At 39.3% G+C, this 22,079-nt stretch overlaps 1 protein-coding gene across 1 annotated transcript in view; it reads left to right on the forward strand.

The window, feature by feature from the left end:
• The window catches only part of DCDC1 (doublecortin domain containing 1), a 393,105-nt gene extending 371,472 nt beyond the window's left edge, over window positions 1-21,633 (forward strand). The window contains exons 29-31 of the mRNA XM_017885762.1: window positions 4,416-4,566; window positions 7,059-7,226; window positions 20,668-21,633. Coding sequence (XP_017741251.1) covers window positions 4,416-4,566; window positions 7,059-7,186 — 279 coding nt within the window. The 3' untranslated portion in view covers window positions 7,187-7,226; window positions 20,668-21,633. The remainder of the gene's footprint in view (window positions 1-4,415; window positions 4,567-7,058; window positions 7,227-20,667) is intronic.
• The last annotated feature ends 446 nt before the right edge of the window (window positions 21,634-22,079 follow it).

Here is a 22,079-nt window from a genome sequence, read left to right on the forward strand (position 1 = left end):
TTTTTTTTTTTTTTTTACAAGGGTCTTAGATTTTTAAATAATTGTTATTTCTAGTTGATTTTGTTTTGGGGATAGATTTCCCCCCACTGTATTTTCAAAATGCCTATTTTCAGTGAACAGATAAACTATTAATGTTTTAACATTTATTTTGTATTTGGACACTTTGTTAAGTGTTTTATTTTGTTAATTTCTCATTTGATTCACCTAAGCTTTCTAAGAATGAAGTCATATTAAATTCACATGATGGTGATTTTGCTTACTCCTTTAAAATAACTATTTCTCTTAATCTGATTTTATGTTTTATTGCATTGCTTATAATCATTAAAAAATTCTTAACAACCACAAAAGAAGAAACCAACATCTTTTGTCTGCACGAATGATAAGAAAGAAGGTCGAGTGTATTGGCCCATGCCTGTAATCTCAACACTTTGGGAGGCTGAGGTGGGAGGATTGATTGAACCCAAGAGTTTGAGACCAGCCTCAGCAACATGGTGAAACCCTGTCTCTACAAAAACAAAAATTAGCTGGACGTGGTGGTGCACGCCTATAGTCCCAGATACTCGGGAGACTGAGGTGGAAAGGATCATCTGAGCCTAGGGAAGTCGAGGCTTCATTACAAACCCCGATCATGCCACTGCACTCCAGCCTAGGAGACAGAGTGAGACTCTGTCTCAAAAAAAAAAAAAAAAAAGATGAGAAAGAATACTTTGGTTTTCTTTTCCTGCCCACCGCCTTTTTTGGTCGTTTCACATTTTTTTTTTTTTCCTCTACGAAGACTTATTTTAAAAGTTTTAATTCATTTATTTTCTGATTACTTTTGTAGGAGGTGTATCATGTTCTGATAGTCTTAATGCTTAACATTAGTCATTTTATATTATGACTTTCCCATAGTCAAGAAATTTGATTCATTTCTTAATAATCTGAAATATTTGTGTGTGATATGTCTTCTGAGGTTTTGTTTACAGGAGGACATCATTTGTTTCTTTTAATCATAAATTGTAACTTGGCTGGATATAGAATTCTTATGTTAAAATCTTTTCCCCTAAAAACTTCATAACTTCATAGATTTTGCTTCACTTTCTTTGGTATTCAGTGTTACAGAAAACAAAGTGTAAATATAACTGAATTTTTCTCCCATGCTTGAAATCCATATTTTTTGCTCTGTAATATTTAAATTTTAGTCATACTGAGAGGTGAAGCCAGCTTGATTTCCTGGGTCAAGTGGGGACTTGGAGAACTTTTCTGTCTAGCTAAAGGATTGTAAATACACCAATCAGTGCTCTGTGTCTAGCTAAAGGTTTGTAAACGCACCAATCAGCACTCTGTAAAAATGCACCAATCAGCATTCTGTGTCTAAAGGATTGTAAATGCACCAATCAGCACCATGTCTAGCTAAAAGATTGTAAATGCACCAATCAGCACTCTGTAAAAACGCACCAATCAGCGCTCTGTGTCTAGCTAAAGGTTTATAAGTGCACCAATCACCACTCTGTAAAAACGGACCAATCAGCATTCTGTAAAATGGACCAATCAGCAGGACGTGGGTGGGGCCAAATAAGGGAACAAAAACTGGTCACCCCAGCCAGCAGTGGCAACCCGCTGGGATCTCCTTCCACACTGTGGAAGTTTTGTTCTTTTGCTCTTCACAGTAATTCTTGCTGTTGGTCATTCTTTGGGGCTGCATTACCTTTATGAGCTGTAACACTCACTGTGGAGGTCTGCAGCTTCACTCCTGAAGTCAGCCAGACCACGAACCCAGCAGGAGGAACAAACAACTCCTGACATGCCACCTTTAAGATATGTAACACTCATTGCAAAGGTCTGCGGCTTCACTCCTGAAGTCAGCAAGACCACCAGAAGGAAGAAACTCCGGACACATCTGAACATCTGAAGGAACAAACTCCAGACACACCATCTTTAAGAACTGTAACACTCACGGTGAGGGTCCATGGCTTCATTCTTGAAGTCAGCGAGACCAAGAACCCACTGGAAGGAACCAATTACGGAAACAATACTGTTCATAAACTTTGCCTTATCCTAGGTCAGCCTACTTTATCTGAAGACATGGATCTTTATTTGGAACAGGAAAGTTTTCTTCTATTTTTTGATAATTGCTTAAGGTTAATGTATTCTAGATTCTTCTCCAGTAATGCCAATAATGTATAGGTTTAATATCTAATGTCTTGACATTCTAAATGTTTAACTTTTCTTTCATACACTTTATCTCTTTTCCTTTCTCTGTATCCTGTGAGATCTTCTCCACCTAGTCTGCCCTAATACTGATTTGAATTTCTGTAATATTGAGTCTTTTTTCTTTCTTACCTTCTCTCCTCTTGTCATTCAGCTCTCTCTTCATCCTCACTTGAAACCCTATTTCTTCTCTCCCTAGCAGCTATACAACTTTGGTTATTATATTTAACCTCTTTGTTCTCCATTTTTCTCATCAACAAAAGGGGGACAATAATTATTTCCACAGAACAAAATTAGATTGTTTTTGAGAACTTTTAGAAAAATACAGTCCCTAGAAATGTGTCAGTACGTTTTAGTCAATGTCACTGTTATCAGCAGCCTCAGCATCTCTCCTGTATCTCAGCAATACTCCTTTTCTTTAAGCTGTGGTTGTCTCATTTCTGTGTGTATCTGTGTGTATATTTATGGAAGTCATATTTTTTGAATTTGGGGGGAACACAACACAGATATTTTGAAAATGTACTCCTGCTGTAAATCTTTTTCAAAATTTTCACCTTGAGTACAATGTACCCTTTTTTATGTTGTACAGTATTTTCATAAGCTTTACATTGTTGCTATTGTTGATTTTTCTATTTATATTTCCTTGTACAAGCAGAGATCTTTTGATAACAGAATAGGTTAGTTCTCTTTGGTCACCCTAGACATCTGCTTGGGAGCTGTCAGAATCCTCCCTCAACACTTAAGTTGAAGAATTGGTTTGTATGCAGAGTATTTAATCAAATTGCTTCTGACTGGATGATATTTGGCAGGACTAAGGCTGCATTTAAGACTACTCTCCTGTTGGTCCTCTCTGACTATCCTATTCTATAGAGGGGAATATATTTTTGGATAATTTCAATTATTATTAAATTCAATCCATTTGTCCCTTACTCAAAATACTGGGTGAAAAGCTGCACTTTTTGAATTTCATCGCTCCATCACTCTTCTTGTCTTGGCTCATATTACTGATGCATTTGCCAGATGCAAGGCGTCATAACATGCCCAGCCCCAACCCCTGCCATTCTGCCTTGTTGTGAGTTATAGCCTCTAAACAGATCTATAAACAGAAGTATTGATGGTCATTTGGAGGGATGATGTGAACTTGGCACCTGCATTGTGGGGGAACAGGCTTTTGGCCCTCTAATAGCTGAAAGCCATACAGGCAGGTGTGTAGAAATCTCTCACTTTCTTCCTGCTTGCTTTTATGATTTTGTCTTAAAGTGTTACTCACATTTTAATGGAATTGCCCTCAAGGGTCTGGCAGCATGTTGACTAATCTTTCTAGTACCATTGACACTGTATCTCTACATGTGTTTTTATGAGTAAGTATTCAAGACAAATTGAGAAAAGTTTAATGAGGCCTCTCTAGGAAGCTTTAAAATGTATCAGTTGAAAACAAAAGACTTTTTAATCATAATATCATAGAGCCAGTGAAGTGTTAGACCAAAATTTTCATTTTATCATTGAGGAGACTCTTTTGAAGCAAAGTTACCTGTCTGAAGTAACAAAGAGGCCAGAGCCTGGATCTCCTCACCTTTTGTTATTCTAGTTCCTTGGTCATTAAAACATTGTTTTTTGGCCGGGCGGCGGTGGGGCCTCAAGCCCTGTAATCCCCAGCCACTTTGGGAGGCCGAGACTGGGCGATCCACGGACGTCCAGCAAGAATCGGGAACCCATCCCTGGCTAACAACGGGTGAAACCCGTCTCTACTAAAAATACAAAAAACCTAGCCGGGCGAAGGTGGCGGGCCGCCCTGTTAGTCCCCGCTACCCTCCCATGAGGCTGAGGCAGGAGAATGGCGTAAACCCGGGAAGGTGGAAGCCTTGCCAGTGAGCTGAGATCCGGCCCACAGCCACTCCAGCCCGGGCGGCAGAGCCGACCGACCTCCGTTCAAAAAAAAAAAAAAAAAAAAAAAAAAGGGAATTTCTTAAATAGAAGTTTTCTTCCATGAAAAAATATGGAACTACAAGGTAAGCTTCACTGGAGAGTCCTGAAGCTCCTCATTGTTTAAGCACTTTAGGGAACATTTGTATACCCTTCTTCCCATCCCTTCTATATGTATGTTTAACTATCAGTGGGCAAATAATCAAACTGGGACAACAGTTCTCTTAGAAGAGTTGGTTCTTTGATACATGATCATATTGTGTTATTCCATATTCAAATGTGGCTGTTCCTCTGTGTCTCAGCTGCTGCAAGACTGCTCCTCTCGTCTCAAAATGACCCACCCAGCTAGAGCACTGTACACCCCCGATGGAGAGCCAATTCAGTCCTGGGATGACATACAGCGAGATATGGTCATCTGTGTGTCTATGGGACATGGTTTCAAAACCCCAAAAGGTATGTGTGATACTTTCTTTTCCATCAAGTTTTTGAAGAATTAAAGCATTCAGTCTTCTCTTCGAAGAGCTTATATCCCATCACAATGATTTTTAATAATTATCCTCCCCCAAGCATTTCTACTCCATGTTATGGAAGTTAAATTTATATATTTATGTGCTGGAACCTCGTGTTAACACTATTTGCTCTGGAGAATTCAATCGTATTTCAGTTAATCTTGAACCTTATCCAGGGGGCTTATTTGCAGAAATACCGAGAGCCTCATTTGAAGGTATTCCCCTAGTATGAACCCTGAGGAAAGTGAAGCTTCACTGATTTCCTATTTTTCAAATTATTTAAAACGTAATGTTTTATTAATAGTAATTAAATGGTTTGCAGTTTCTTTAGTAATAAGTAAATATTTTCTAGAGTTATTATCTTGTGTATTCCTTGGTAATTTTCTTTGATAAATGACAGAAATTGAAAAGGACATATATTTGTTATTGAATGAATTCTAGTTCTTTATCCTAAATACCCTGATGAATTTAAAGCCTGTTTTTGTAGGTGGGTATATATTAGCAAAGATATAATTTTTGGGAGATTCCAAAGAACATTGTTATCACTCTAAAGGAAACTAAAAGATTAGGTAATGAATTGCCTGGCATTCCTATATTAGTAATAGTAGATATTTTCTTTTAAGAAGTCACCATAAAATTATTATTACTATGTTATATGTAATGTAGGCAAACCAAAAACTTCAAAACAGTTGCGATTGTATCTTTACATTTTGCCCAGAAGGGACAAAAGGATAGAAATAGAGACCAAAAGGTAGGGAGACAGGATTTATTAGGATGCCTAGCACTGTTCTGAGGGAAGCCACAAATATTCCCCCTGCACCATCCTACATTATGGACGAGGCGCCAGTCCTTTTATTCTTTGTTTTCTGCTGTTCCCATCACCCATCACTACCCATCACCCTGGCTCTTGGTGACCCTCACTACATGGGTACTTAGAAGAACACACCAATGATGAGGTTCTTATTATCAGTAAGTATTAGTTAATAGCTTTCCGTATCCCCAAAGTATGTAGGTTATAAAATAAACATAAGCTAGGTTCCTCTTCTGAGAGTTTTCAATCTAATTAAGAATATGAACACACATGAAATAATTAGAGTACAATCGAAGAGTGAGCAAACGTGTTTAGTAGGAGGTACCTTCCCAGTCCCTTCATTATCTGGGCTTAGTCTTTCATATTCCTGGGATGGGCTTCTGTTGCCTGTACCACACCTTCCTTGCAGTATTGTGTTCATTGAGCCTGTGTGATAAATAAAGCTAAATATGCTTCAGGCAAGCTAGTCAAAAGGGTATCCAACGACAGACAGAGATGTCAGCTGCCTTCACAGAAACAAGCTTGTCAACAATACAAACTGTGACTGGACGAGAAAAAAAAATGGAAATGCAAATATTACTCTTTCTATCATTTGCCTCCATGTTAGCTCTGTGTATCTTTGATAAAGCTATGGAGATGAATGTTCATTTTTGCATCTTCAATTCTATAAATATATAGATTACCATCATATGAAAGTTTATTCCTTTCCTGTGACAATAGGTTCCCTATGTTACCTTCATGGTGAAAGGATTAGTGGTTTCCTCCTATTGTCTCAGTTCTTTCCAATGAGCTATATGTGTTCTAGGAAATTACAGGAAGTCTCTGATTGCAGAAAGTCTGATTTAGTCGTTCTTTAGAAACTTATTTTACTCTTGCCATTTTATTTTTTTCCTGAAATAATTAAGTTAGTAATAATCATTTATTAGAAATCTAAATATTCAGAATGCTTTAAAAAAGAAAAGATAGAAATGCAACTATATGCCTATATCCATTAAGGGACATTTAATTAATTAATCATTCCACTCATGATTTTTCTGTGACCTACTGGCTTAAGTATGTAGGAAGAAAATAAAGCAGTCTGGGAGTTTCAAAACCACTCTATAATAACTTATTTTATGCATTATAATACCAAAGAACATTTAGTATGTGAAAGTTAGTCATCAAAGAATCACATTGGGTTTTTAAAAGAATCAATTGGATTTTGCAAAACAAACCAGAAGCTATTAGAATGGCTTCTTTCAAAACAAACCCCTGACGAAATTAAAAGAGTGTTTTATGCCATTTGCCATAAAATCTGAACACTGTTCTCACTGCTGCTTTCTATCTTTTCAGTGGGTCCAATTTTTAGACCAGCCCTAGGTTAACTTCCAATTCAGGCTTAGTAATAAACCTGGAAAGAAGTCCTCTCTAGCAACTTCCACTCTCTAGCCATCCAAAGACTATTAACACATATCTGATGTGATAAGAAGTCGAAGTTGTAATGAGAGAGCCCAGGGTGGGAGCCAAGGATTTGTGAGGGGTCTTCAAGTTTTTCATCATTGTGGACTTTTAATTCTTTTCTATAGCATTGACTTGTCTCTCAACTTCTTCTTCTTCTTCTTCTTTCTTTTTTTTTTTTTTAACAGAGTTAAAACAACTGATGGAGATCAGAGCAAATTATGTCAGAATCCGAAGGCAGCAGGGCCCTCAAGCCACAGACATTGTGGTGTCACCATCCACAAAGCTGCTGTCTCTGGCACATCTCCACAATTAACTTCTATCAGAACCATTGGATTTTCTGCTATATTTTGCTGGTATAGCTATGTGCACATAGTCATGTTTGTTATGACATTATGATTATTTATCTCTTTTATTTTCATGCAGTTTCCCCCTTTCTTTTCTGAGACAGGTTCTTGCTCTGTCGCCCAGGCTGGAGTGTAGTGGCACGATCACAGCTTACTGCACCCTTGACCTCCCGGGGCTCATGTGATCCTCCCACCTCAACCTCCCAAGAAAATGGGACTACAGTCACGCACCACTATGCCCAGCTAATATTTATACTTTTGTAGAGATGGGCTTTTGCCTTGTTGCCCAGGCTGGTCTTGAACTCCTTAGCTCAAGCAATCCTCCCACCTCGATATCACAAAGTGCTGGGATTGTAGACATAAGCCACTGCACCCAGCCCTATGCAATCTTTTATAAAGGTTATTACCCTCCGCATTTTACATAAAGTGACATTTGATGCCTCAAATTTGTTCCTGGAAAGACAACAAAACTAGACAAAATAATGCCAGCAAAATAACTATCATCGGTGTATTTTCTTCCAAGAAAAAAAGGAAACTACTAGTCATTAGTGAAATATAATTTCACAGGATCAAATAGCTTATGTAAAATGCTTTTTATGTATAATCAAACATTCCATCAAACATTCCATACATCAAATAGAAAATATGTTCCATATATGGAATATTTGATAATACAAAAAGACTCTGACCACTAAACACTAAATTTGACCCTAGCTGATACTTTCTGGCTCGGCCACTATATTTTCCAAACCTCCGTATTAAAATCCTTAGTATACTGAATACAAATCAAACGGCTGGTGGCCACCAAATGCCACACAAATCAATCCTTTCTTCTCCAATTTCTCATCAGTTTCACCTGTAGTAACAGTGCAGGACCTTTTATGGGGTACAGTTAGATTCTGTTCCTGAGAGTAAAGTTTGGCAATTCCCAATACATGCCCAGTGATCAAAAGTCATAGACTTGGTCCTCAATACAAAAACTTAGGGAAAGGATATATGCACTATTTAAAATAAAAATTATGGTAGGTTTATTTTAAAAAAGAAATCAGGAGAGATCCCTAGCAGTCTTAGGTATTAATCCTACAGGAAGGGAAGAATTTACAAGAAGAAAGAACCATTAAAAAAAAAAATGGCAGTGAGAAATCAGAGTTTAGTTTCTGCGTTTGGTGAAAAATTTCCAGAGAAATGCTCTTCTTCCCTGTCTTCCTCTGAAAACCACTCACAACTCTATATGAATATAAATTGCACTCTGGCTAGGTGTGTACAGAATGGCTCAGCTGGGCTCACTTCTCAATCCTCCACTTTAATGTGATGCAGGAAGGCAGTATATCATTTCTACTGAAGGGGGCTCTTGGAAATCGCTGCAAAACGCCTAGTATTTACTTCCAGTCTGCAAATCAGTAGGGCTGCATGAATAAATTCCTGCTGCCTCTGACACCACTAAAAGCAAAGCACATTGAGGTGAAATTTCACGTTACATCAACAGCAATTTGCTCTTTTACAGACATTTTCTCTATATGTTGTGCGATGTTAGAGATGTGAAGGTATTCCAATGAAGCTGCGTGCCATATAGGAGAAAAAGATTGCATGTGACTTCTGTTTTGCCTTTTCTTTCTTTCTTTCTTTCTTTTTTTAAAGCAAGAAAGTCAAAACAAGAAGGGTTAAAAAACTTGCTCCCCATTGGAAAGGGAGCCAAGAGGACTCTTGCCAGTTGGGCCTCTCCCTAGAATGACTCAATCTCAATGCCTCTATCGACCATTTTTTTTTTCATTCCTTGAAAACGAAGACATCTCTCTAGGTGCAAAAGTACCTATCACTTTCCTGCCAGGGAAAAGTTGATTTGCTATGAAAACGGTATAATTTCACCCTGGATCAAATGTGCAAATTCTCGTGAAGTCGTCACTGTTGCATGTGAATATGCCTGAAGCGAAAATTGGTAATATCACACAATGCTGTATCAAGCACCAGGAGACATAAGGCAAAAGTCTTAACTGAGCTTTTCTATTAGTAGTAAATGGGATTTTAGATGTAATGTAACAGTCATCAACACATCACATTTTACCAGCAAGGCAGCAACACTTACTTTGTAGACGACAGCTAGCCCTGGGTATCTTGGTAGTTCATAGCCACTTTTAGCTTAGACTAAAAACAGCCCTGCTCTTTCCTTACTCTTGACCTTCCTCTTTGGTTGGCTGAAAGGTGGACTGTGGAGCAGTTTCTCTACCTTCAGCAAGGATTGTAGGATAAGACCATTGCAATTCTGTTCAGCCATTCTAGGCTTTTAATAAATGCAGTAATTTCCTTCAGGAACATGTTTATCAAATTTGAATCAGCCTCATATATATAAGTCAGATTTCAGTATTTTTCTATCAACTGAAAACGATTTATTATTAAATACTAAAGCAACCATCCCTAAGTCCATGGCCTTCTCCAAAAATTTATTTCCTGCTGGTTCACAAACACCCTTAAGGTGATCCAGATGTTAATCAACAGTGTAGAAGCATTTGGGATTTTCCTCAGGAGAACTGAATTTTTCTGCCCACCCCTCTAGCTTTTGTGGCCTGATTAACTGTTAGGGTAAAGTTGCATGTTTCTAAGCAAGTAAACTAAAAGCAATATGCCTGAAAGTCTGGCAGTCTTTCTGAGAATAACTAACAGTATTTATAAATAAGAAGCATTTTATCTGGATGCTTATGTCAGCTTTGTAAAACAGGATATATTAGTAATGATTCAAAATGCAAAGGTAGCTTTGAAGGGCAATAACCCTAAATCTCTGTTTTTTTCCTTGATTGTTTATCATAACTAAATATTGTTTTTCTAATTAAAAAAACAAAGGAACAATCAAATGACAGCAGAAGGATAAATATAAATGTATTCTCTTTTGTCAGAGACTCACTTAGAAATTGTGGCTCCTGGCTGTTGCAGCATTTGTGAGCTAACCTTCAATAATAGCCCAGGTGTGCTGAGTGCCATTGAGAGATTTGTGATTCGCCATGGCAGCATTTTTTTTTTTTTTTTTTTTTTTGCATCATTTGGAAGCGAATGATCAAAACACACAAATCTGCATTATTCCAGTACATCACAAAATCAGATGCAAATGTCCCCAGTTATGGGAAATTTAGACTCTGGTGATTCTCAGTTGTTTCTACTGAACCACTGGTTCTGGTTCCCTCCTGGCTTTGAATATATCTCAACCCCTTGTCCCCTCCATGAGGCCAAGTAAGTAGAAAGAAAGAGTAACAGGTTTGTTCTCAACACAAATTAGAATTCTGCATAAATGGTATGGTTTGGGGCTGAGTGGCCATAAGCAACTATAAAGCAAGATCAACAAAGACCACTCAGGAGAAAGCTGATGAAAGTAAATGGACTGTGCAACTGTAGGTATTCAGTGGGTGCCTGCTGCCAGCTATAGCATTGTCTAATTCGACGAGTCTGGATTATGAAACTACTATCCATAGGCTGTCACCCTGTACCAAATGTATAAACAGAAATATATGACAGAGGAAATGTATATGCCCATGATGCAACTGGGTTGGAGAGAGGAAGAAAGGTGATGAGAAATTCTATATCTATGGCAAGTAAAATGGTGATTCTGAATAGGATGTGCTATTGCTCACTGTCTGTGGTATCCCTCTGTGGGCTTGCAGGCAGATACAAGCTTCAGTCGAGCTGTTGGACCTATCAGGTCCTAGCTTGTCAGTCCTAGAGCAGTAATTTCAACATTGGAAGCTGATATTAGCGTTTTAGCTCAGGTGCACATACTCAGGAATGTCAGCTCTGTCAGACCAACTGAGGCAGTTGGGTGGTCATCTCTGGTGCCACCACCGGAAGCTGTGTTTTAAAGGAAATTTCCTGAAGGGCACTGTCCTTTACTTAGCGACTATGCTGGAGAGGGGTAGAGGAGAGGAGGGAACTTCCCAGGGCTCCTAGGTTAGTGCCTCTAAAAATCTAAAATCTGATTATATTGGTCTCATTTCCATTACTTTTTCTCCCTCTTCCCTCCTCCCTCTTGGCCTCTTGGCCTTTTCCTGCCTCTTGGCCTTTTCCCGTCTTCCTGGCCTTTCTCCTCTAAGAGTCTTTAAATCCCATCTTTCATTTAAAAAGTAAAAACTGTTTCCTGGAACGATTTGTGTATTGGCAAGAGATACTTCCTTAATATGATTCTCAAATTTGAGTGTGCACCAGAAACACCTGGTGTGCTAGATAAAATACAGATTTCCAGGCTTGGTCCCAGCACTGGTTATAATCTGTATGCCTGAGGTGGTATAAGGAATCTGCATTTTAACAAGCACCTGGGAAGAAGCGCCGTCATGACCACAGTGTAAAAAACTTTGCCAAGAGTTTTGGGCCTGCCAGGGACAGCGCTGTTTATTATAAGCAGGGCATGGCCCAAGTGATAAGTACCAGTCTTAAGAATGAAGTCTGCATTCAGGGGCTATGAAGACAGTGAAACATTTACTTTGTATGTGAGTGTTTGAGTCTAAATAGCCTCATGTTTTCTCATCACAGTTCCCTTAAGAAATGATGGAAATGTTCTTGAGTCAGAAATAACCACCCAGAGATTTTAACTAGGACCCAGACATTGGAAGGCTAAACAAGTGAGTTTCAGGTGCTGAAGCTTCCCATGTTCATTAAGCTGCCTTCGATGCTGATAAAATCTTGCTATTTTAAAGGTCACAGAAAGAATATCAGTGCTGTAGTACATATATCATGGAGCAGAGTACTTTTGAGGGTGGGGAAAATAACCAGCTTCCTGGAGTTTTCTTATACATTTTTATATGTACAAAGGAGAGCTTTGGAACAAGGACAGGATTTCTATTTTCCATCATTGCTTTTTCTCCTGTGAAGGAGTTACTTGAACCTCTCTTTTCTGTTTGCCTCTTTTCTGTTTGCCCTTCCATGTCTAGTCAACATGGAAGTCTGAGCACCTGCATCCCTGGCAGGCTCACCCAAGAGTGTGAAAATCCACAGGATATTATTTCAGTTCAGTAACAAATTATCTTAGAAAAATGAATTTTTAAGGTAGTTCTCTTGCCACATCAATGAAATCCATATAGCTTGAGAGACAGACACTTTACTTAGAAGACAGACACTTTCCTTGGAAAACAGAGAATACAAAGAAAATTAGTTTTTCTAACACCTAATTCATGTATATACCAGTTTGTTTCTCTCTCTCTGTCTCTCTCTTTTCTCTCTCTCTGCACACACGCACATGTTTTTATATATTTGTACATTTTATATACAAATATAAAAGTTTAAATTTTTCCTTGCCTCTTGTTTAGTGTAGTCATTTTGATAGGATAAGTCCCACTGTGGATTTTGATTTTTATTACTCTCTCTTCTACTACTCCACTCTCTAAGCCAGCCCGGCTAACAGCTTTCCCAATGTTAAAACTGTGTGTGTATATATATGCAGAAGAGAGAGAGAGAGAGAGAGAGAGAGATCAGCTGGTATATACATGGTATATGCATGAATATATATATATGAAAAAAATATATGTGTATATATATATTCAGGCACTCACTGTTCTAGGTGCTGGTTATGCAAAGGTAAATGTGACAGATGTGATCCCTGTCCCTGTGGGGCTCATGCTGTGTGTTGGGGAGGAGAGGCATTTAGAAGTTAAATACCCACATAAAATAATTATGTGTAATAAATAGTCACACACTGTGTTAAGTCTTATGAAAGAAACCAAGCTCAGTTAGAGAATAACTGGAGGGGAGGTAGGGGTGACATACTTAATGAATGGCATGTTTAAAGCCTTATATGAGGAAGTGACAGTTAAGCTAAAAGACAAGAATGAATCAGCCATTCCAAATGAAAAGAAGCAGAGTGAGGGTTGTGGTAAGGAACAGGCAGAGGTGAGAATCAGGAAAGAGCGTGGCATGCTCAAGCTACCAAAGGAAAGTCTAAAGTAGCCACTGTCTAACAGAAAGATCACAGGAGCCACATGGGTAATTTGAAATTTTCTAGTAGCCACATTTTTAGAAAAGTTAAAAGAAATGTGTGAAGTACATTTTCATACTATATTTTATTCAACTGAATATATCCAAAGTATTAGCATTTCAACATATCATCAATGTAAAATTATTGAGGCATATTTCTTTGTTTGTTATTGTTCTAAGGTCTCCACATCCTGTGTGTATTTTATACTTACAGCACATCTCCATTCAGACTGGCTGTATTTCAAGAACTTCATGGCTACTTTTCTTAAAAGAACTAATTCTCACACACACACACACACACACACACAACACTAGAACTGTTCTAGTTGCTGGGCATGCAAAGGTGAATGTAATAGTTGTGACTGCTTGGATAGGCCTAGAATGTTGGAGTAACAGGCACAAGATGAGCTTGAAGGGGCATGCATGGGCTTGATTGTGAGGGCTCTGTAGGTAGTGCTAAGGAGTTGGGAGATTATATATATATAAAAGTGCACTTTATATATATAACTTGAACAAGCTTAATGTAATATGCAATGTCTAGTCCAACATTCACATTAATTCTCTTTACTGGCTTCCCACTGCAATCTATATATATGTATGTGTGTGTATGTGTGTGTGTGTGTATATATATGTGTGTATATGTGTGTGTGTATATATGTATGTGTGTGTCTAAGTGTACTTAATATACTAAGTGTACTCAATATACTAAGTGTACTCATGTTTTATCACCATAATTCCCTTAAGAAATGATGGAAATATTATTGAGTCAGAACTAACCACCCAGAGATTATAACTAGGACCCAGATATTGGAAGGCGAAACGAGTGGGTTTGAGGTGCTGAAGCTCCCCATGTTAATTAAACTGCCTTCAGTGCTGATAAAATCTTGCTATTTTAAATGTCACAGAAATAATATCAGTGCTTGATATATATATATCAAGCTGGAATAATATAAGTGCTATATAAAAAGATAGAGAGAGAGAGAGGGAGATAGGTAGATAGTGCAGTGGGAAGCCAGTAAAGAGAACAAATGTGAATGTTGGACTAGACACTGTGTATTAAGTTAGGCTTGTTCAAGTTACAGACACTCACTCAGTTTACCACTGGTGATGGAGGTTTGTTGGAAGGATTAACAAGGAAGTGAGGAAGCACAGGAAAGCCCAGCAAACAGGCTTCACGGTGGCCTCTGTTCAAGACGCATGCCTATCTGGGTCCCAGTGGCCACCCCAGTAGTCTGCCATTCCTGCTCTTGACTTCCCTGTTTCTCTGTGCTTCTTGGTCCTCAGGTGAACTTTCTACTTCTCCGAGGGCTCTTCTGTTGTACACTAAGATATGGCACCTGCCTACTCATGGCTTCTGTTGCTTCGTGGCTTCTGTTTATATTTTTTCCTGCCTTCTCTTCATATTTATTTTGGCTTCAGCGTCACTGTACCATCTGAACTACTTTCTTTGTGTCTTCTAACAGAAGATTGAATGGATGGCTTTTACTCATTCCTTTAGATTAGGATGTCAGGGACACATGACGCAAAGCACAGTTTCCCTACATAAGGAACAGTGTGGACTGATCTCTCCTTAGGAAGCTGTGAACATAGCATTGTTAGCATAGACATGTATTTCTGCCATTGTTATGGTTCTTTTCTCCCTTCACCACTGAGGAAGAAATTAGCGATAGGATCAGCTACGCTGTCACTATTCCTAATCAGTCAGTGAGAGGCCTGCCCTTGGGTATGCACTTAAAACTGACTTTGGTGGGGTGACCTTGATGTTATTTTCTAAGCAGCTGACACAAAATTGAGGTTAGAATCTGTGACTTTGATGACAGTATCAGGATTAATACCATTTGAGATCTTAAGTAACACTTCTGAACATAATCAAGTCTGTCTAAAGAAGTGGATGTTGCAGAGATTGGTAAAATTCAAGACACTCTCTGATTGGCATTCAGGAAATTTTTTCAAATCAATCCCAGTGTCAAACCCTTTTTATCAGACCTTTCCTTGCCTCTCGTTTAATGTAGTCATTTTGATAGGATAAATCCCATTGTGAATTTTTATTTTTATTACTCTCTCTCCTCCTACCCCACTCTCAAAGGCCAGACTTGCTAACAGCTTTCCTAATGTTAAAATATGAGTTCTGTTCACTGAGTGTGACAGTGGTCTGCTGTGTTTTGAGTTGTAAATCCTTGTTATTCTCTAGGACACCCATGGAGCAGTGTTATCCATTAGGTAACACCTAGCTCCCATGGGAAGGTTGATATGGGCCATATCTATACATTTAACCAAAGCTATGTCTTCAAGAGACTTCTCAGGGAGTTTTCGCCAGCAATAGGGGCACTGCAGCAGCAGCACATACCAGGGTCAATAGGACTCTACCTCGCTCAGGAAATGACTTGACGGCAGAGGTTGATTTTCATTTGCACAAGCATACAACTGTTAATATGAGTAAAATGGGATTCATTTATAGGATTTTTGTAAATACTTCAAAGTTGTTTACTTACCCTATCTGACTTCAGACCACTGCCACCACTCACTGAGATAATTTTCCAACTAGTCATTGCACACCACCCCCCAGGGCCTTGCTTCTATCGAATTCTTTGTCAAAGTTGTAGCCAGAATGATCTTTCTAGAATAAGAATCATATCATGTCACTTCCTCACTTAAAGAGCTTATGGCCGGGCGTGGTGGCTCAAGCCTGTAATCCCAGCACTTTGGGAGGCCGAGACGGGCGAATCACGAGGTCAGGAGTTCGAGACCATCCTGGCTGACACGGTGAAACCCCGTCTCTACTAAAAAATACAAAAGCTAGCTGGGCGAGGTGGCTGGCGCCTGTAGTCCCAGCTACTTGGGAGGCTGAGGCAGGAGAATGGCGTAAACCCGGGAGGCGGAGCTTGCAGTGAGCTGAGATCCGGCCACTGCACTCCAGGCCGGGCGACAGAGCAAGACTCCGTCTCAAAAAAAAAAAAAAAAAAAAAGAGAGCTTAAGTGGCCCCTGTTGCCATCAAAATGAAGTTCAAACTCCTTCCCATGTGCCCAAAGGCCTTTGGAATCTGGAGCTCCCCTGGCTCTGCAGTCTGGGTTCTCAGCCCTTTGCTCACAGAGTTCTCCACTCCACCCATTCTAAACTTTCCCCCATTCCCCAAGATTGTATATTCTCTCTTACTTCCATGATTTTGAACATTTTCTTCCTGCAGCTTTCGCATGTCATTTAATATGACTGTGTGGGGAACTATCTTCCATGTGCTCCCCCTGTACCTGTTGCTCACACCTGTAGGACTTACCACTGTGAACATGACATTTCTTTCACTGGTCTGCAAACTCCTTGAAAGCAGAATGTTCAGAATTGTGTCCCCAGTACCTGAATAGCCCTTACTACATAGCAGGTATTCATGAATATTTGTTGGATGAATGCGAGATTTAGGGTCACTTGTTGGTTTAAAAGTTTTATTTTGTTCCTTTTAGCCATGCATTGAAATATCTGCTTTTCAAATATAAGTACTACACTGAATGAGAGTTTAGATTTTTGTAGAACTTTCTTCTCACATGCATTATGTCAATCCATAGAACATCACACTGCTTTCTTATAAAACAAATCTACATTTGTTGATAAGACAGTATAGACTGACTAAATTCCCTTCACCAAAAGGCAAACCAAAGCAATGTTGACTAGGAATCCTACTTTGCCAACTGTACTTTCAAAACACTCCAACAGCCTGTTAGAGTGGAAAACACTTTTCTTCCATCAGAGCCCAGACAGACCCTCGGTTGCAGGCAGACTGGCTTAGAAGGGAAGACTTGTCACCCCCTTTCACAAGCATGATGATTTGTAGCTGAGAAGGGAGAGGCTGCTCTCTGAACCACATGCTCCCTGGTGCAGGCAGGCTAAGGAAAGATGAATGGCATTATAAGACAGACATCTGAATGTTTCGTATTAAATTAGTCCCACAGAGCACCCAGAATTCTCATTCCATAAATCACAAAGTAAAGTAAACTCACTCCCAGGTTAGATTGCTGTGACTTTGGCCTAGGGTGTCATAGATAATCTGAGAACAGTTAAACATTTGTCTGAAATAGTAATAATTTTGAGCATATTTACTCAGTGGCATAGAGGTGACCCAGACTGATCTCTGCTGCCAGAAACAGCATGTAAATGGGAGTCAGCCAATTTAGAAGATTTCCAAACAAGAGTCACTGCTTCTCATATCCTCTGTCTACTCTGAAACTGCCATGAGCTCTTTCAGGAGCTCCTGGGTGCTACAGGCCCAGATGAGCAAACTTTACCCTCTCTAAAGAGGAGGTATGGGCTGGGCCTGGTGGCTCATGCTGTAATCCTAGCACTTTGGGAGGCCAAGGTGGGCAAATCACCTGAGGTCAGGAGTTTAAGACCAGCCTGGCCAACATGGTGAAACCCCATATCTACTAAAAATACAAAAATTAGCTGGGTGTGGTGGTGGGCACTTGTAATCCCAGCTACTTGGGAGGCTGAGGCAGGAGAATCGCTGGAACCCGGGAGGCGGAGGCTGCAGTGAGCCAAGATCACACCACTGCACTTCAGCCTGGGCAACAGAATGAGACTCCATATCCAAAAAAAAAAAAAGCAGGTATGAGAGAGCACTGATGTACCCCTCCCCCTCTACTACATTTCAGTTATAGCACCATTTTGAAATCCACCTTCACTTTGTCTTGGTATAAGAATCAGAGTTAGGAAGCATCTTGATTCCACTAAAGCCACATTTCTCTTCAATGACAAAGGCTTATTCTGAGACTATTTTACGTATCTTTGGATCTACTCTGGTTCTTCCATTCTTGAGCTGACATTGCGGGTATTCAGGACACTAATTAGAATGGAAGGAACATTGGACTGGGATTCATGAGATCATCCAACTTGATGCTGACTGTCTGAGGGACCATATAAGCTGCTACATCCTCTTCTAGAAAATGAAAAGAGCAGATTCCTCTCAAGTTGCATCCAGTTTTAAAAGTCTGATTCTAATTCAGTGATAAGATATGATTAGGAAGATATGATTTTATTTTTTTCTCTCTGTCTCTTCCAGCTGATTCCTGGAAGTTCGTCTGCTTAGTAGGTCCTTTCTACAGGTGCTCACCAGGATCTGCATATGGGCTCACCTTCACCTTCAGAAGCCCAATTTAAATCTCACCAGAGCAACAGAGGGAGGTCATAGCATGACTTTGTGGTAGCCAAGGCCTGGAGGTGGCTCCTTCCAGGGAAAGATTCCTGGACTTGGAGACAAAGCCCTGGCTTGAGTCTTACCTTCCTGCAGTCTTGGGAAAGTTGCTTGTTATAAGACTCAAATGAGATCATCAACACAGAGAGAGAAGCACACTAAGATTTTTAGAGTGTCTACCTGTACCAGGCACCATATTGGACTTTTACATAAATGTTGTCTGTCTCATTCAGTATTCACAACCACCCTATGAAGGAGATATTTCTTCTACTACTTTTACATTTTACAGATGGGAAAGCTGGGCTTTGAAGAAGTAAAATATCTTTGCCAAAGGCACCAGCCAATAAGTGGCAGAATTGGGATTTATACCCAAATCTGCCTAACCTCAAAGCCTGTGTTTTCCATTTAGGTTCCCTAGAAACCCCTTGTAAGTTTTCAGTGCAATAGAAATGTTAGATGTGGTCTTGGTAATTCTGAAAATGAGTTCATTAGATACCTTGAAGTGATCGTTTTTATGGTTTAGTTGCTGCTTATTTGGATGACTTTCCTGATGACAACTGAGTTAGGCAAGGTAAGCTACATTTGGATGCCCAACCCAAGGTGTGAGAAGAGAAGTCTATTTCTCACAGTTCTGAAGGCTGGGAAGCCCAAGATCACAATCAAGGCACTGGTGTCTGGTGAGGGTCTTCTTACTGCTTCCCCACAGGGCAGAAGGTAGAAGGAAAAGAGAAAGCAACCCACTCTCACATGCCCTTTTTATAGCAGCATTAATCCATTTATGAGGGTAAATCCCTCATGACCCAAATACCTCTCAAAATGCCCCACTTCCCAACATTGTTGCATTGGGGAGTCAGTTTACAGAACATGAATTTTGGAAGTCATAGCAGACCACAGTAGATGCCATAATTAAGTACCACAAGACGGGTAGCTTAAACAACAGAAGTGTATTGTCTCCCAGTTCTGGAGGCTAGAAGTCCAAGATCAAGGTGTTGGCAGTACTGATTCCTTCTGAGGGCTATGAGGAAGAATCTGTGCCATACCTCTCCTTGGATTCTGATGGTTTGCTGGTGCTGTGGACTGAGTATTTGTGTCCCTCCAAAATTCATATGTTGAAACCCAATCCTCAATGTGATAGTAGTAAGAGCTGGGACTCTTAGGGGCTAATTAAGTCATGAGGACAGTAGCCTCATGAATGGAATTAGTGCCCTTATGAAGTAAGCCCAAGAGAGCTGCCATGACTCTTCCACTATGTGAGGACACAGCAATAAGCCACCATTGGAACCAGGCACCATATGAACCAGGAAGCAAGCCCTCACTAGACACCAAATCTGCCAACACCTCGATCATGGACTTCCCAGCCTCCAGAACTGTGAGAAATAAATTTGTCTTGTTTCTAAGCTACCTAGTCTAAGCTATTTCATGAAAGAAACCTGAACAAACTAAGAATAGCTGGCAATCTTTTGGCATTTATTGGGTTGTAGAAGCATCACCTCGATCCTTGCCTTCATATTTATGTGACATTCTTCCTGTGTCCTTGGGTTCAGATGTTTCCCATTGTTGAAAGGACATCAGTGATATTGGATTAGCGACCCACCCTACTCTAGTGTGACTTCATCTTACCTAATTACATCTGCAATGATCTTATTTCCAAATCAGATCACATCCTGAGGTGCTGGGGGTTAGAATTTTGACATGTGAATTTTGGAGGAATGCAGTTCAACCTGTAATAATCAGTAACAAAAATCCCCAAACCTCACCCACATAAGCCTTTGTCATAGCACAAGTGCCCTACCATTAAAGATTGCAACATTCTTTCTTGATGGCATGCCTCTCTCTTTTATGTCTTTCTTGTTCCTTACTAACACTGATGTCTGATATTAATGGAAAAACCATTAAAAAAAAACTATTATCCTATGAGGTAAAGTGAATGCACTCAACTGTAAAAGGAAGACTTATCGATCAATTTTAGTTAAACCTTGCTTGTCTGACACTTTGCTGCTAAGGAATGTGTTTTTATTGCCTGGCCAGATAGTTCAGATTTCCGGTCAGTCTTAGTAAAGACCCCTTTTATAACATTGATAAAATTTTATCACAGAGCTATGAAAACAAAATTAGATTTCATAACTCACATCAGGCCTTGAGGGGATGCCTCTATAAATTTTACAAACCCTATCAAGCTTTAATGCACCTATTCTGATAATTTTTTTCAATAGCAAATTCTACTAAACTTCATATATGCTATGTGTGTATATAAATGTGTGTATGTGTGTGTGTGTTCATATATATATACATATATATAGTTTTTTTCCTCTCTCTCTACCTTACAGGAAAGAAAACATTCTTCATCTACTTATAAACAGAAGACTGTGACAAGAAGGCCAATTATTTACATCGCCGAAGTCTCTAAATTTGGCAAATCTTCTAAATAACAATTCTGCATAGTTTATGAAAGAAAAAAAAATTAGTCGTAAAATTTGTCCTTCAAAATAACTCAGTTTTTTCAATGGGCCTATTTTGAAGAATGAACATTGACAAATCAGACAATAGATCCATAAATTCATCGTATGACATACCATAATCGAGAGCATTGTTCACCATAGACATTTTTGTATGCTAATGAAATCTGTATACATTCTCTAGATTTTTCCAGTTTATAGTGTGGCTTATTGGGAAAAAAAACCGCATATATATTGAATGCATGTTTTGTCTCCCCAACTAAATGATAAGTGCCTAGAGGGCAGGAAGACCCCTGGTTTTATTTACTTGGGACAGAGCTCTACCCACAAGGGCTCACTGATAAAACTCATCAGTCCCACCCACAGCAACATGATGGGGACATGAGGTTCGGTTCTTCTACTCTTGGCCTGAGCCACAAACCAAAATTACAATAGTACAATGGGAATAGAAGATCTGCTTTATAAAATGTCCTTTCAGTCAGCTGCTCAGAAACTACAATCCTCGGAGTCAAATTAAGTGGAATTATACTTGGATAGTCCTCTCTGCTTTTCAGAGGCAAGAAACACTTCTCAAAATTGTGCAAATGAAAGAAATGCCATAGTATAAACTAGACATCTTATATCCTTAAAATAAATCTTAGATGATTATACATTTTGGTTTCAAAACCCACGTTTGAAGAAACGCCCAAAAATTATGTGAAATTACTTATAAATGAATTGACAACATTTGAGACTTCGACAATCATGAAGCAGTTCTAAAGCGAATTTGGTTTATATACTCCTTTAAGAATCTTTTGGAAAACCATAATCTCACAAAATATACATATGCAATTTTTTTTTTTTTTTTTTTTTTTTTTTTTTTTTTTTTTTTTTTTTTTTTTTTTTTTTTTTTTTTGAGATGGAGTCTCACTCTGTTGCGCAGGCTGGAATGCAGTGGCACGATTTGGCTCACTGCAACCTCCGCCTCCTGGGTTCAAGCAATTCTCCTGTCTCAGCCTCCTGAGTAGCTGGGACTACAGGCGCCTGCCACCACGCCCAGCTAATTTTTGTATTTTAGTAGAGATGGGGTTTCACCTTATTGGTCAGGCTGGTCTTGAACTCCTGACCTCAGGTGATCCACCTGCCTCTGCCTCCCAAAGTGCTGGGATTACAGGCATGAGTCACCACACCTGGCCCAAAAAATGTTTTTCATGCAATATTTGGGGGTTCACAGAGCTATGGATGAACTTTCCAAATACATTCTGATAAAAGAGAAGATATTTCTCATTTCCATAATCTTTAAG

This window comes from Rhinopithecus bieti, unplaced genomic scaffold, assembly GCF_001698545.2.
Source record: "Rhinopithecus bieti isolate Rb0 unplaced genomic scaffold, ASM169854v2 scaffold_13558, whole genome shotgun sequence".
NCBI classification, from domain to species: domain Eukaryota; kingdom Metazoa; phylum Chordata; class Mammalia; order Primates; family Cercopithecidae; genus Rhinopithecus; species Rhinopithecus bieti.